General features: G+C 37.8%; 1 protein-coding gene across 1 annotated transcript in view; it reads right to left on the bottom strand.

Annotated features, from left to right (window-relative positions):
* The window catches only part of LOC132943087 (low-density lipoprotein receptor-related protein 2), a 68,388-nt gene that overhangs the window by 6,661 nt on the left and 45,737 nt on the right, over positions 1 to 15,990 (bottom strand). Inside the window, exons 8-34 of the mRNA XM_061011889.1 lie at positions 15,804 to 15,941; positions 15,490 to 15,699; positions 15,200 to 15,395; positions 14,430 to 14,683; positions 13,452 to 13,901; positions 12,561 to 12,820; positions 12,266 to 12,479; positions 11,615 to 11,891; positions 11,364 to 11,541; positions 11,103 to 11,286; positions 10,815 to 11,017; positions 10,211 to 10,395; positions 9,841 to 10,141; positions 9,545 to 9,773; positions 9,279 to 9,484; positions 8,959 to 9,218; positions 8,718 to 8,889; positions 8,411 to 8,636; positions 8,113 to 8,337; positions 6,647 to 7,167; positions 6,116 to 6,553; positions 5,737 to 6,044; positions 5,011 to 5,666; positions 4,655 to 4,836; positions 3,175 to 3,622; positions 1,529 to 2,162; positions 255 to 834 (exon numbers count right to left, since the gene is read on the bottom strand). Of these exons, the coding sequence (XP_060867872.1) occupies positions 255 to 834; positions 1,529 to 2,162; positions 3,175 to 3,622; positions 4,655 to 4,836; positions 5,011 to 5,666; positions 5,737 to 6,044; positions 6,116 to 6,553; positions 6,647 to 7,167; positions 8,113 to 8,337; positions 8,411 to 8,636; positions 8,718 to 8,889; positions 8,959 to 9,218; positions 9,279 to 9,484; positions 9,545 to 9,773; positions 9,841 to 10,141; positions 10,211 to 10,395; positions 10,815 to 11,017; positions 11,103 to 11,286; positions 11,364 to 11,541; positions 11,615 to 11,891; positions 12,266 to 12,479; positions 12,561 to 12,820; positions 13,452 to 13,901; positions 14,430 to 14,683; positions 15,200 to 15,395; positions 15,490 to 15,699; positions 15,804 to 15,941 (8,135 nt within the window). The remainder of the gene's footprint in view (positions 1 to 254; positions 835 to 1,528; positions 2,163 to 3,174; positions 3,623 to 4,654; positions 4,837 to 5,010; positions 5,667 to 5,736; positions 6,045 to 6,115; positions 6,554 to 6,646; positions 7,168 to 8,112; positions 8,338 to 8,410; positions 8,637 to 8,717; positions 8,890 to 8,958; positions 9,219 to 9,278; positions 9,485 to 9,544; positions 9,774 to 9,840; positions 10,142 to 10,210; positions 10,396 to 10,814; positions 11,018 to 11,102; positions 11,287 to 11,363; positions 11,542 to 11,614; positions 11,892 to 12,265; positions 12,480 to 12,560; positions 12,821 to 13,451; positions 13,902 to 14,429; positions 14,684 to 15,199; positions 15,396 to 15,489; positions 15,700 to 15,803; positions 15,942 to 15,990) is intronic.

A 15,990-nucleotide genomic window follows, 5' to 3' on the forward strand; every position in this document is an offset into this window, starting at 1 on the left:
TATCCAAGATATATTCGACCATAAAATATTTAAAACTATACTTCTCATTATAAAAAAAAATTGTAATTTATTGTTTTTTAAAAATGCAATGGGTAGTGTGAAAAATAAATAAATATTACAAAAAAACTTTTATATTTTGAAATTATAAAGACTGAAAAGGAAATGACCAAAGCCAGTTAAATGAAACACCCCATGTAATATTTAAATATACTATGAATATATTAGTCAGTTGAAGAAAAACATATATAGCGTACCTGCAGATGCCAACTTGTGAAGTACAAGTAACCAGTTCCCGGGTGCACAGCTAGTGCTCTCGGGTCTTGAATGCCAGCCTTGAGCGTTCTCCTGTTGGTGCCGTTCAGCTCGGCCACCTCCAGATGTTTGCTGTGCCGGTCCAGCCAATACAGCTTCCTGCCAACCCAGTCCACGGCGATGCCTTCCAGACCATGACTGTCATGCCTGATGATTTTTTCGCGTTCCGTGCTCCCCACTTTAGTCCTGTAAATGGTTTTCGCGCTCACGTCGCAGAAATACAGCTTTTCTTCCGCGTAATCGAAATCCAACGCGACCACGTTCAATAGGTCTTGGTGGTTGAGCGAGTACTCGGATGCGTCCAGTGACATATTCCGAACGTAATACTTGTTGGTGAATATCAGCCAAGGTTTGTTCCTGTCGCGTCGCTTGCACGTTCGTTCATCGGACGTCCGGTCGTAGTAGGTTTCGTCGCATTTACAATAAAATGATCCCGGAGTGTTCAGACAATACTGGGAACATGCCCCGGGCACTTCCACGCATTCATTAATATCCTCGCACGCTTTTCCATCTTCCATGAGCCTAAGAAAAATCAAAAACATCATCGAAACGTTAAAAATACTGAAAATCTACGTTTGTATAGGTCAGTGATGAAGCATCATTATAGAAAAATAGCATACAAAGGAGAGGTAAGTATTTCGGTCGCCACGCGGTTGGTAGTTGTAGTTTATAACTAGTCCCAATTATAACTGCGGAAAACGGTTTAATCCAAATTTGCAGTCCTGGTTTTTGTGCATTTTATACTTTATCTATAGTTATACTCTAGTTTTATACCGGTTAATATTAGTGTCTATCATATCATAGTATTGTTGATTGTTTAATAATGACAGTTACAAATAAATTAATTAGAATTTATAAAAGAAAATTATGACAAGAAATTAAATAAAAATGGCAAAACAATATTTTTAACATACCTGTAATGCGACGCTACAGGCAGTAAGTGTAAAATAGTAAAGACAAATTAAGTTAATTACCTATGATATATCATAGGTATGTCATAATACATTATATATATTATTCATTCATAGGTAATACCCCCCACAAAAAAAAGGCCGCAATTTATACGCTAAAAAATATGGGCCACGATTAGTATGTGCCATAAAAAGTGGTGGACCGGAATTTCGGACGACACTTTTAACGCGGGGCGCAGCAAATAGGCACCTGTCGTTATGGGTATGAATAAAAATTATTGTTAAGTACGGTAAATTAGACTGACTTGTATCCCTCGTTGCACTCGCACGTGAACCCGGTGGGGGTATCGACGCACCGATGCGCACACTGGTTGAGTTCGACCCTGGCGCACTCGTCCACGTTGCAGTGGGCCGGCTCATCGCTGTCGTCCGCGCAGTCCGACACCTTGTTGCACACCAACGTGGCGTTGATACACTGCCCGCTGGTACACCGGAATTGGTCGGTGCCGCACGCTGACGCCGTTCCGTTCCGGCCGCCCGCCGGACATCCGTACTCGTCCGAGTTGTCGCCGCAGTCGTCCTCGCCGTCACACCGATACGTGTTCCGAATGCACTTGAAATTCTGGCACGAGAACTCGCGGGGCGAGCACGTCTTGTACTGCGCATGGCAGTCCTTGCCCTCGTCCGTTCCGTCGCCGCAGTCGTTGTCGTGGTCGCACACCCATCCACGGTTGATGCACCGCCCGTTGCCGCACGTGAACTGGTCCGCGCTGCAATTTGCCACCGTCGTGCAGTTGAGCAACGTGGCGTTCTCGTCCGCCCCGTCTACGCAGTCAGGATCGCCGTCGCACAGCCACTTTTTCGGTATGCACTGTGCCCGGTTCCACGCCTTGTTCGCCTGACACGTGAACTCGGTCGACTCGTCGCATTTACGGTTGTCTGCGGGGAAACAAAACAAAAAAGTTCATATGACGCGTGGAGACTTCATATCCTCTCTCTCTCTCTCTCTTTCCCTCAAACGCAATAAGTGCGCTTTTCCGAAGCCTGCACAGTTCTCGACGATATAATATTATTCTGTATAGGCAGGAAGATTGATTTTTAGGTATAGGTACACTTTTATAGAACATCCAAGTTTTAAAATATTTTGAATTTCACGACGGTTCATTAGGGGACTGTCCTGTGACGGTTGAACATTTTTTATTGTTCATATGATGTTATTGATAGAATGTGTTCACAAATTCTTAAGCAAATGTTGTTTTTTTTTAAAAAAAAACGTTTAATAATAAAAGAAAAACCATTACAAAACAACGACCCACACAATGTTGCACAATCACGTAGATCGATCGTGAAAATAGTGAAAATTAGAACCTGCGATGGTTTTGAAACACGTATGAGTAGTTTTTACCTATATGCAAGATAAACCTATGACCAAACTACTACTGACTAACCCAACCGTATCTAACTAGCTTGGGTGATATTATACATTAAAGCCGTATACATGGGAATTTTCCGTCCATGGACAAATATCCATCCTGAAGGGGCAACAAAAAAGACCACACAATTATACAACATAAAAATTCATTTGTTTTAAAAAAACAATAATTACGATAAAATAAACTTAAATGTTTAGAAAAAATTGTTTTTTTATTCCTGGATTTAATTCAGAATATTTATTAACTATATTGTTATTATAGTTTATGGTGGTAAGATCACTTTCAATATTTAACACTGGTATGGCATTCATGCTAATGATATAATATTAGACAATAAGTTATGGTAACAAATTATAAAATATAAAAATATAATATTTACTGTATAGGAAATAAGCCAATGGAGTTATGAGAGGATTAAAACAGTTAAAATAAAAAAAAATTTGCAACCTGCCCCCTCCTCCTAAATACGGCCCATTAGTCTATACTCTATACTATAAATGTGCAATAGTTATACTCACTGCACTGGTGTCTAATGTCCTCGTCAGAATTGTCCAAACAATCGTTATCGCCGTCGCAGATGTAAATCCTCGGTATGCAATTGCCGTTGTCGCACGTGAACAGGTCGCCGAAACACGTACGGCCCTCCGACTTGCAGTACTCTGGTGGTTCATCAGACCCGTCACCACAGTCGTCGTCGCCGTCGCAATACCACGTAGCCGGTATGCATCTGTGGTTGGGACACCGGAAGCTGTTTGTCGGACAGGTCCTCTGAGAGCAATGCACAGAGTCCTCGTCACTGTTATCGCCACAATCATTGTCACCATCGCACAGCCAGTACGGTTCCACACATATGTTTGTCTTCTCGCACTTCAGATGGTTGGCAGGGCACGTTATGTTCTTCGGGCACCGGTCGTGGGTTTCATCTGAAGTCGAGTTATCCTTGCAGTCGTTCACGCCATTGCACACCTGAAAATTTAAAACAATTTTACATTTCTGACTATTTGCCATGAGTTTCAATAATTTTCAATTTAAAAAAAACTATAATATTGTACTCAACAAAAAATCGATAGCTTTAACTAGATGTTATCGATTTTTCGTAACTATATCTAAAGTATAAAAGTCATAATATGAAAGTTTCAAAAATCAATAAAACTATAAAAACAACGAACCGAAAATATAAACATATACAGATAAATATCTTACGGCGGTAAAATGTATACATCCATATTTATATATATTTAAAAGAACGAGAATTCGAAAATTACGAAAATTCCCGAGATTATTTTTAGAGATATAAGAAAAGTTAAGAGAGTAAGTAGTTTAAATCACATTAAAAAATGTACAAAGTGCTAAATCCAATCCGCAATTTACAGTTTCCCATCTGGGTCGAATTATTTCACAAAGCCTGGTACACTAACGCCGATTTGTCCGTGAACTGAAGTACACTAAAGCTGAGATACACTCAAACAGAGATACGACTATACAGCGTTGCATATTATATTTCTTTTTTCGGGCTAAGTCAGGTTTTATAACTATTTACTATCTAACATCAAAGGTCTAAAACGGATGAACCTTTTGCAAATTTACAGTTTTTGATAGATTTTCATAATATTTTTGTCAATAGATTCAGCCAGCTCCATACGGGCGAATCAGCTTATAATATTTATATTTAAAACTACAATTAGGTAGTACCTAATTGTAGCATGTTCGATCATCAATCTCATTAATCATATTAAATAAATATTCTGATATTGCATGACATAAAGTGTTAACATCCATTTTCAAGGTTACATAATATGTTATTGTAAAACGGATTGTAATTTTTAATTAATATATTCATTTATTTAATTGCCAAGAGATAGATAGAGATAGTAATATGTTAATTTTCATATTATTACAAAAGATGTAATTATAATTAAATATGAGATTAATATCTTCTAATAATTTTAATAATATATTTTAAAAAGTTTAATTTTTATTCCAAAAGTGTTAACTTACTTGTGACATGGCAATACATCTGAAGTTTGCACAAGTAAATTCTCCGTCTGCGCATGGTGGATAAACACATCCAACTTCGTCAGATCCATCTTTACAGTCATTTTCGTGGTCACATTTCCAAGTTTTAAATATACACCGACCATTGGCACATCGGAACTCGTTAGTACTACACGAATGGTATGCTAAAGAATACAAACAGACGGTTTTATTATAATTACGATTCCTGAGTCACCCAGTGTAATACAGTAACTATAAGTAATAGCTGTAGATTTACCGATAATTACACTATTAAATAACATTTAAAACACTGCTAGGATTTTAGAAAATAATGTAAGTTTATAAATTTTAACACGTACCGCAGTATTTGACGTCTTCGTCACTATTATCACCACAATCGTCATCACCGTCACACGACCACATGCGCGATATACATTTGCCGTTACGGCAATGGAACTTGTTACTCTCACAAGTGATGTTTTTGTTGACGCACATACGGCCTTCGTTCACAAGTTTCGAATTATCGTCACACTTGCATTCGGCTGTAGAATTGGGTCCTGGATGACAGCTCTGGGTGCACCCGCCGTTGCTAATCGAGCAAGGATTTACCGAACACTTTTGCCTGTCTTTTGAGTAAATAGCTATATCTCTGGGCGAATCGTCTAGCCTTTTGATTATTTCTATCATGTTTGCACCGGTGTGCTTTTCTGCCCTATAAACACCTCTTAATTGAAGGTCTGTCCAATATATATAATTCCCATGGACGGTCAAAGCAAACGGATAAATAGTTGCAGTTATTAATACTTCACGATTACCGCCATCAAGCGTAGATCTTTCTATTTTTTCCCTTACGGCATCCGACCAGTACAACATTTGGTCATCGAAATCAATCGTCAAACCACTAGGCTGTGACAAGTCTCTGTCGATGATGGCTTTCTTTAGAGATCCGGCCATTGTAGTCCTAAAGATCTTTCCAGCAGTACCAAAACGTCCCCAATCGGTGAAGTATAACGTTCTAAAATATAAAACAACGCATTTTAATAAACGAAAACAACATATTTAACAATTATAAACATTTTACTAACCCATTGCAGGGGTCAACTACGATTGCTCTGGGCCTTTCAACTCTAGCAATCATTACTACTTCGGTACCGTCTATATTCATAGCATAAATAGAATTGTTTGATGAATCCGTCCAGTATATCTTTTTCTGGGTCCAATCGTACGAAATTCCTTCTGGATTAATTCGACGCCCTAATATCATCTTTATTTGACTGTTACTGGGCGAATTACTCGATACAGAAGATATCTGGGGCATTGGTCGTATTTGAGTGAAGAATAACTTGTTGTCCGCATAATCAAAGTCCAGACCAACCACATTCGATAGATTACCCTGGAGAAATTACGTTTATAAATTATCAATTCAAATTATAACTGAAACAGTGAACCAATTGAAATACGTACTACTGGTTTGAATGGCAGTGTGGTCGACAGAGGGTCCAAGCTTGCCGATCGAATTTCAGTCCTTGTGGCAAATACCAAGTATTCGGATACAGTGTCGCATTTAGTGCCCGTACCGGCTGCTATAACTCCAGTGGCACAGTCGCAGCGGAACAAGAATTTATTTATTGAGTAAGAGGGCGGAAACGAGAAACACAATTGATCGCAACCCCCATTACCGAATCGCGAACAAGAGTTGGACTCGTCCGGAGGTTGGGTGTTCACGTCGAATATAGCAATATCACGCAGTCTAGGGAGTCCAGTTCTAATTGGAGTGGGCATGGAATTGTTTCCTGGCAATTTCGATGCTTTAAATATAGTCTTCAAATTTCTATCGACCCAATACATATCACTCAAATGTATGGCGATACCCATCGGATTTGGAATATTTCGACGCACGACCTGGAAAAAATAATTTAAAAAATAATATTTATACGCGTAAATAAGATGTTTAATAAATATGACTTGGGTACGAAAAAGATTTTCGGGACTCACTTGTCTTTCACCTCCACTAGCCGATACTTTCTGAATTAAATCTAATCTGGCATCCACCCAGTATACGTCGTGAGTGACCATATCAACAGTTAAATCTCTAGGCTGACTTATTCCGGTGGTCACGATTGGCATCCAATTAGATCCATCCAAATATGCTTTGCCGATTTTCGGATATTGACCATAGTCGATCCAATACAACAATCGTTTGATTGGGTTCACCGCCAATTCTTTGGGTGCGTCTGTAGTCGTCTTAACGAGCACTTTACGCATGGAACCGTCCAGCCAACACACCTCGACGTAATTTTCGTGTGGGAAAACGTTCGTGAAATACATATTTCCCGCGATCCAATCGATCGTTAAGCCCCGTATACCGTTGGAACCAATGCCGTCTTTGATTATGTGCTGAAGCTCCGTACCATTTGGCCGTATTCTGTAAATACCGTTCCATATACCTCGGTTGAACTCCACCCAGTATATCCAGTTTTGAGACACGTGAACGTCCACGTGTAAGATGTGATGTCCTGTAAAATATTTATGGATTAGGTAAATGTCAAAATGTCTATCAAGGAACACAACACCAAAAATGCGAGATAATGAACATCGAATTCATAAACATTTTATAAATAAAACAAATATTTTAGTTTGTGCCCGTGAACTCACAATTAACATAAATGTATACTTGGGAAACCAACTTTAAATACTTGCATTGACAAATAACAACAGACGGAATAAGTATATTTGAAATTAAACAAAAAATTGGACAAGCTAAGACGGCTTTTATCATGAAGAAGATTAAATAAAATATCTAAAAAACCGTTTGTGTGGAGTGTTACTTTATAATATGGCTTCAAGATATGGGTTATTAAAAAAGTGGAAAAAATATCACTTTTACCATTTGAAATGTGGTGTTGGATACTTTGTAAATAATATTCTAAACATAAAGAGAAAAAAATGAAGATGTACTAACTCAAGTTTAAGAAACATGAACCTTTAATGAATCTTATGTGATGACAATGAGATATGATAGGACATATTTGTCATGGAGAATTATGTCACACTAAAATAGACTCTGCAATTGAAGGACAAAAACAGCCAGGATGGCCAAGAAATTCATACATATCTCACTTGAAAAAAATGCAGGCATAGACACTTACACTGAATTAATGAGGTTTGCTGAAGATCACGAGAAATAGAGAATGAATTTAAACATTGTACAAAAATTCTTTAACCGTTAACATTGGTGCAAAAAAACTATAACCAATTAAAGTTTAACACAATAAATTAGTAAGTTTCATTAATAATTTAAATACCAAATAAAGCTTTGCAGGACATCTCAAAACTATTTTGTGATAAATTACAATGTATTATTGGAACCAGTCGTTTAGCAATGAATATAAAATAGAAACAACTTATATTAAACTGGTCTCTGTGTTTAAACATTTTACGGTATTATTTATATTATTTACCTGGTCCAGATATTGGAACAATAGCATCAAGCGTATCAGTAAGACTATATCCTCTGACTAAATCTACTTGAGAAACAATCGCAAAAGAAGAATGTGGTGTACACTTTATATCAAATTCCTTCTTGTATCCCACAGAACAAGCACAAACTCTATTACTATTTTCGCTCGGAATACAAAACTGTTGACATCCTCCATTTATTGTCACGGCACATGGATGATTTACATCTAAAAAAATGTATTTGTTAGATTGTTTTATCCTACTTAAACATAAATATAAATATTTATTATAGAAACTCACTGGTTTTTTTTGAAAATACTGTCAATGATTTAAGATCTGGATCATTATCTAAAATTTTTTCCATATTAGAACCATCTTCGGCATTGACTCTTACAAGGTGATCATATCTAGAGTCGATGAAATATAGATACCGATCATAGATTCCCATGGATTTTGGGAAAGCGATACTATTATAGTCACTCATTAATGTTCGGTGATTCATACCACTCACACTCATGACTTTTATCTGAAGTAAAAAATATTTAAATTTTTAATAAGAAATCTTATTTGTTATGGGTATAAAATATATGCTAATATTATAATTTACATTGCTGGGATATTGTGTACTATAGTAAATATTTTTCTGTTCAAGATCAATCGCAATTGCTTCAGGCGTATGACCGTCATTTATTAACACTTGAGGATTGGATCCATCCATGTTGATTTTTCCTATCTTAGGAGGTACACCAAACCCTCCTTGATCAGCCCAATAGAGTTTTCTGTAATAGTTTAAAAGTCTTGTTTTAATTATAGGGTACATAAATATAAAAAAACATTCGATAACTTACCCTTCATTGGGATCCAAAACAATACCGGTTGGTGTTGCCACAGATATGTCCTTTCCATTGTTTGATAATAATACCATTCTGTATTTATTCATGCCATCTACTTTGACTACTTCTAAGCTGGAAGACTCTCTATTTCCAATATACAAATTTCGACCATTCCAATCAAAAGCAATTACATATGGAGCACCCACAAAACCAGTCAGTTCGCCTAACAAAGATGATTTGTTTCCTCCGTGATATGGAGACATCATTAATGTACACTAAATAGTCACATCAATATTAATAAAAAAAATTAAATTAGAATAATAATAACTACTTACATTGACACTGTTGACACTTTCGTCTTCTTCATTCACTTTTAATCCTTCGACCCAAAATAATGATTTAGTTTCAGTATCGTAATCCACTTGAGTACCTCCTTCGATACCAACAATTGGAACAATATGTCCAGTTGTTTTATCTCCAGGTGTTAAACTGACATCGATGATCTGGTAACCTCGCATGACCAATAAAAATGGAGACTCATCTAGGAGAAAATTTATTATTAATACATTTAAAAAAATACAATCTTCATATTGTCAATTACTTTCAATGCATTGACCGCCATCAACTCTGTATCCTGGTTTACATTTACAGGTATAACCATTGGGTGTCGAAGGTGACAACAAACAGAGTTGTTCACACGTAGCATTTTCACATGGATTTGGTGTAATTGGTTGTAAGGACGGATGATGTACATGAATACTTAACGGTTGTGAAATTAAATGGGAAACAACAGTTTGATTTTTTCCCTTAAATTTATGAGCAGACAATACCTATGAGTAAAATAAAAAATATATAGACAATGAACATTACAATTATCTGATTAATAATAAATGTTACCCTATTCAACTGTCTATCGGTCCAGTAAAGTGTATCTTCGAATAAAGTAAGAGAATGAGGATGTAGTAGATAATGACTTCCAGCGATAACTTGTTGACGACCGGTTCCATTATAATAACAGAAGTCTATGAAGTCAAGTTTGGAATCGGCAAAGTATACTCGTTGATTAACAATGTCTAATGTTAAACCATTAGGCCAATAGATCTTTGAACTAATAATAACGGAACGGTTTGAGCCATCCATACCAACACGTTCAATCCTTGGATTTTCGCCCCAATCGGTCCAAAACAGCCATCGAGCTCTAACAAAATAAAATATTCAATATTATAATAATTTTGTCTCACTGACCAATGAAGCTTAAATAACTTACCCTGGACTTGGATCCAACATCATTCCTCTCGGTTGAGTAATATTTTCTTTTAGCAAAATAATGCGATTAGTTCCATTTTCATTGGCCACTTCAACAGTATTTAGTCGAGAATCTAGCCAATAAATATGTCCTCCAATCCAATCATAGGCTAAACCTTCAACTAAATCTAATCCAGAAGTAATAATCTAAATAAAATATAAAAAAATGTCATTAATATAATATAATAAACTATAGTATAAATAAGAAAAGTATATAAAAAGAATAGATTAACATAATCAATATTACAAATAATATTCTAGAAGCATTTAGATTGATGTCTATTGAAAAATAAATTATCATAGGTTTAATATGATTATGTCCATGATAATAGTTGGTGGTTGAAGTTGGTTCTATAAAATAATGTGATCAATACAAAGTGATATATTGGCATAATAATAATGTACAATGAACAATACTAAAAATTGTTTGATGTTGTTACCATAAGAGAAATGTTTTAATAAAATTAAAAAGTGGCCTAAAAATATCTGTTTTTCAGTTATTGTTTTTTTGGGGCCACACTGTCGTCCCTGGTAATATTATGATTTATATATTAATATATACTAACGTCTTTAGGCTCGCTGCTCTTGTCCAGCCTGGATATCTTTTTAAGTTTCATATCTGACCAGAATATAGTTCCCGTATGCATGTTTGATGCCGTCGCTACAACATTTTCCACTATAATGGGGACTCGTTCTAGGCCTTGTTCCTTGAGATCAGCAACCAATATAGAATGGCGATTGGAAATTATTAAAAACGCTGCACTGTGATCTAATAAAATAAAAATTATTATTAGAAAAATGTATACAACCCAAATATGTAATAATTATTTCAAATGAACAAAGTCTCATCTTACTTAAAGCTTTGCACGTGTGTTTATCAGATTCTAAAACATATCCAGGAGCACAGGAACAGAAATAACTTCCTTTAGTGTTTACACAATGTTGTGAGCAAAGACCTGGCGGATCACATTCATTGAGATCCATGCATTCATATGTAGTGTTTAAGACTTCACCGTGAGGACATGTGCACAGTGGTCCCTATAAATTGTATTATTTTAATATAAACTAGAAGTCAGTACAACATTTTATTAGACATTCAATCTAAACTAACTTACTACTGGCGTTTGTTTACATCCGTTCGAGCAATAACTGCCCTCTTTGTCGCATTCAGGAAGATCACAATTCGGTCCTTCATCGGCACCATTTGGACAATGAGGTATTCCGTCACATACGTTTGTTATGTTAACACAGCGATTTGTTGCATTAGGACATTGCCATTCACCTGACATACATCTACAAAAAAAAAATTAATAATTTATAGCAAGGACTTAACTTCATACTGAATAAAAAATTGCAATATACTAACTTGAATGGTGGTGCTCCACAAGCGAGTCTATAGTCTTCATCGGAACCATCACCGCAATCATCTCTGCCATCACAGATATATGCCTTGAAAATACATTGTGAATTGTTACATTTGAAGTAGTTTGACTGGCAAGAAACTTGTCCACAAGTTTTCGGTTCATCTGAATCATCGTCGCAATCAGCAGTTCCGTCACAGTACCACGTTTTTGGTATACAAATACCCGACTTTTCACAACGAAATTGTTTTTCTGTGTCACATTGGTTAGGGGCCAATGTTGCTAAAATAGAAATAAATTAGTATTTTTATAATTTTTTTGTTTTTTTTTTATTTCAATATAGAACATATTTTGCATAATAATATGACGTTACGTTTAAAATAGGTTATAATATAAGCAATCAAGACTTTTGGACAGCTCAAAAATGTATTTAAATGAAAAAAAATTAAACCAAAATTAATTGATCTGTTCATAGTTTGGGTGGACAAGTGAGTAAATCCATCTCACAAAAATGTTTTGTCGATTCATTTTTAAAAGAGATCTGTCGCTGCACACGACATACTTTCTCGATACGTTTTCAACAAAAATACAAAATCGAACTGTCGTGGCAGTCTTGCGTGATGGACAATTATTTAGCGGACGACATTCGCACTTACGACAACCGAGCTCGTCACTGCCGTCGTTGCAGTCCAATATTCCGTCGCACTTGTACGTCTCTTGTATGCACTGCCTGAGGTCGGCGCATTTGAACTGTGTCGCCGAACACGTGATCGGCGGGCAACCTTCTTCGTCTTGGTTGTCGAAACAGTCGTTGTCGCCGTCGCACACCCACGTCTGCGGAATACAGTGGCCGGACCGAGGACAAGTGAACTGAAAACAAACGACGATTAGCCGTGTCCATTATTGCACACTGTGAATCACAGGCCTTTGAAGTCCGTCCGTCAAACCTACCTGGAAATAGGCGCACGTCTTCTCCGCGCAAAAGTCGCCTTCGTCCGAACCGTCGCCGCAGTCGTTTTCGGAGTCACATTTCCACGTGGCTGGTACGCACCGGCCGTTTTCGCACAAGAATTGAGTTGAAGAGCACGTGACGTTCGTGCACCCAGTTTCGTCGCTGTAATCGCCGCAGTCGTTTTCGCCATCGCACCGGAACGTGCCCGGTACGCAACGGCCAGAACCGCACTGCCATTCTCCTGGGGCACAGGTGGGTTCTGGAAAACGATAATAACACATAATACTATGTTTAAACGACAACGCACAATAATATGTAAACGCGCTCGGGTAAAACTGTAGGAGGAGCTAGCGTCTACGGCCGACGTTTTCAAGAAGAAAAATACCATATACGTACCGGACTCGTATACCGTCATGCTAAGAGTCCGATACGAGACGAGCTTGTAAATCACACACATATTATGTGTAACTTCTTAAAAGCTCGATTTTTCATCGATACGTATCGGTGTTTGTTACACTCGAATATTTCGCATGAAAATCTTAACCTTTATACAAGTACTACTCGTCTTATATAGCATATATAGATATTAGATTTGATAGGTACTTAAAATGCAGGTCAGAGGATGGATGGCGACGACTACAAACGCCACGTTTCACCGTATTTCGCACAGAATTCAAACGAGATATTTCAAGAAAGTATTGGATGAACACATTTAGGCTTTAGACCGGATCAGGATAGAGGTACATATTCCTATTGATCATTATTTACAATGAATTAAGTTTAGTTGAAACACTCATTAAAATTATCAATTATTATCCAATTTAATTAATTTAATTTACATGCGCTTGGGAAAAATATTAAATCGTTGTTTTTATACAATATACACTTACTGGTGCAGTTTTGTTCCTCGTCGGAGTTGTCCAGACAGTCGTCGTCGCCATCGCACACCCACGCTTTGGGTATGCACCGCATGTTGTTGCACGTAAAGTCCCACGTGTTCGGGCAAGCCGTCACCGGTGGCTCCGCGTTCGGGTCGGCCACGCATGTCTTGCCGTCCGAGTCGATCTTCTCGCCGTACGGACAGCCGCACTGAGCCTGCAGTGACGACGCGGTCGACTTTTTGGACGGCACCGCGAAACACAGCTTCTGACAACCACCGTAATCGGACGTGGCCGAGCACGGGTGCGAGTAGTCCACGAGCTGTTCGTGTTCGCTGTAGATCTTTACACCGTACAGCCGGTTGTTCTGCGGCTCCCGGACCTCGATGTTGGAAACGACGCCCGTCAGCTTGTGTATCTTGATTATGGCGTCCAGGCGCCAATCGGTGATGTACATCCAATCTACGCGAACAGACCATAAAGCCAATTGAGCACACTGCGCAAACGCTAACTGCAGCGGCCGTCGCGCAACTCGCGACCAAACCCTGCTGGGCCGTATTTATGTTAGTCGGGGGGGAGGGGGAGGGGGTTCCGATTGTGGTTTACTAAAATTTGTGTTCGGCAGTCACGTCAGTGAACAGAGGCGTGGCAAAAGGGGTAATCGAGAGGCAACTTATAGATAGGATACTTTTTATGTGATACACGTACTAATTGAAAAAGTAAACTATAATACTTTTATAAACTTGATTAATATTTTGTTTCAAATTAACTTTAAACTCGGCGAGTTAAATATATTATTATATGGTAATTATTACGAAGTTCGGGCTTAATAGAAGTATAGTACTGTATAGTATAGTATAGTATAGTACTATAATAAGTATAGTCTGTAGACTTAACGATCTTGTGTTCGCTTAACTATAAACGGTTAATAGTTTTCTCAATGCCCAAATACGGCCCCGCTGAAACCAAGTGAATAACCCACAAACCTACCGTAATGTGTGACTATCGAAAACGGATGTCGTATCAACGTCGAGTTGATGGTTCTCACGTCCGTCCCGTCCAGGTTCGAGTGCTGGACGTGGTCCAGTAGTGCGTCGCACCAGTACAGTCGGTCCGTAGCAAAATCTACTGCTAAACCGTTCGGCCATCCCAGCGTGATGTTCCGGAACACGATCAGATTCGAACCGTCCGTGTACGCGCGGCTAATGTTGGCCGGCCGATCCCATTCAGAGAAGAATATGTACCTAAAATCCGTTAACCATAATATTATATTATACGCAGCATTTAAATATACAATAACGAAATTCTGGTCAGAAACACAGAGCATCGTTATTTAACGATTTGAGGTAATCAATTTTATATTTTAAATATACGAATAAGCAGACTACGGTAATCATATATAATTCAAATGTATAACGAAAGTAACCAACCGTATAGGTTAAGTACCTACGAAAATAAATAATTTATCTAAATTTATTTGTCGAATTTAAACTAATTATTTACGAGAAAACGGTATCCTAACAAATAAAAAATAAAAACTACGAACGTTTGCTATTATGTCTGCACAAATTAAATCCATCTTGTACCGAAGTTTCCGGTGATAATTTAGCTCAGTATTAAAAGTAAAACGTAATTTTCAAAGGACCCAAATTATACAACATTGTAGTAGGTACTATAGGTACCCGTAAACTTAATATAGGAATATCAGACTCTTACGCAGTCGTTAACTATTATGTTATCTTCTTATATAAAACACTTACCCCTTGTTAGGGTGGACAACAATTGCCCTGGGTCTTTTCATGTTCTTCAATAGCACTCTTTTGTTGGTCACGTTGCGAGTGCTTAACACGTTCAACGTACCTTTTCTACTATCGATATAGTACAGGTTCTTGGCCACCCAATCGACGGCAAGACCTTCCACGCCCTCGTTCTGTGACGCTAATACAATTTCTCTACCTGCAAATATTCCATGGTTATTCACTCGTACACAATGGTCTCTTCACAAAAACGTGTTTGTTACATAACGACAACAAGGTGTGTAAACGCTTACCTGTCCCGTTTCTGTGTATCCTATAGATAACATCCTGAAGAACGTCCGAATAATAAATGTAATTGTCACGAGCGTCGAAATCAAGACCCACGAACCTGGCTCTCCTCGACGACACTGGCAGTATGGCGTCAGTAAACCCTTGCGAAACTTTGTTCAAGACTTTACCTTTGATAAACCTTTGTTGCGAGTACAACAAAAACTCGTCGACCACTAAAATAAAAAACGAAAAAAATCAGGTACACGTTGACGCTAATATTCGCAACAAATACACGAAACATAACCGAATGTTTTTAGATATTATATTAAATACTCACGAACGCAATTGTGCATGTCTTGCGCAAGTTGATATCCCATGTTACAGGCGCACCTATGTGCTAACAAATTGTCACTGCCTCTAGTCACGATACACATGTGGTGACAACCGGCGTTGTTCTTGCCGCAAGGCGATGATACTGTGAACACAAAATACCGATAGTAAATATTATACTTTATAGCATTACG

The sequence above is a fragment of the Metopolophium dirhodum genome, chromosome 4, assembly GCF_019925205.1.
Source record: "Metopolophium dirhodum isolate CAU chromosome 4, ASM1992520v1, whole genome shotgun sequence".
NCBI classification, from domain to species: Eukaryota; Metazoa; Arthropoda; class Insecta; order Hemiptera; family Aphididae; genus Metopolophium; species Metopolophium dirhodum.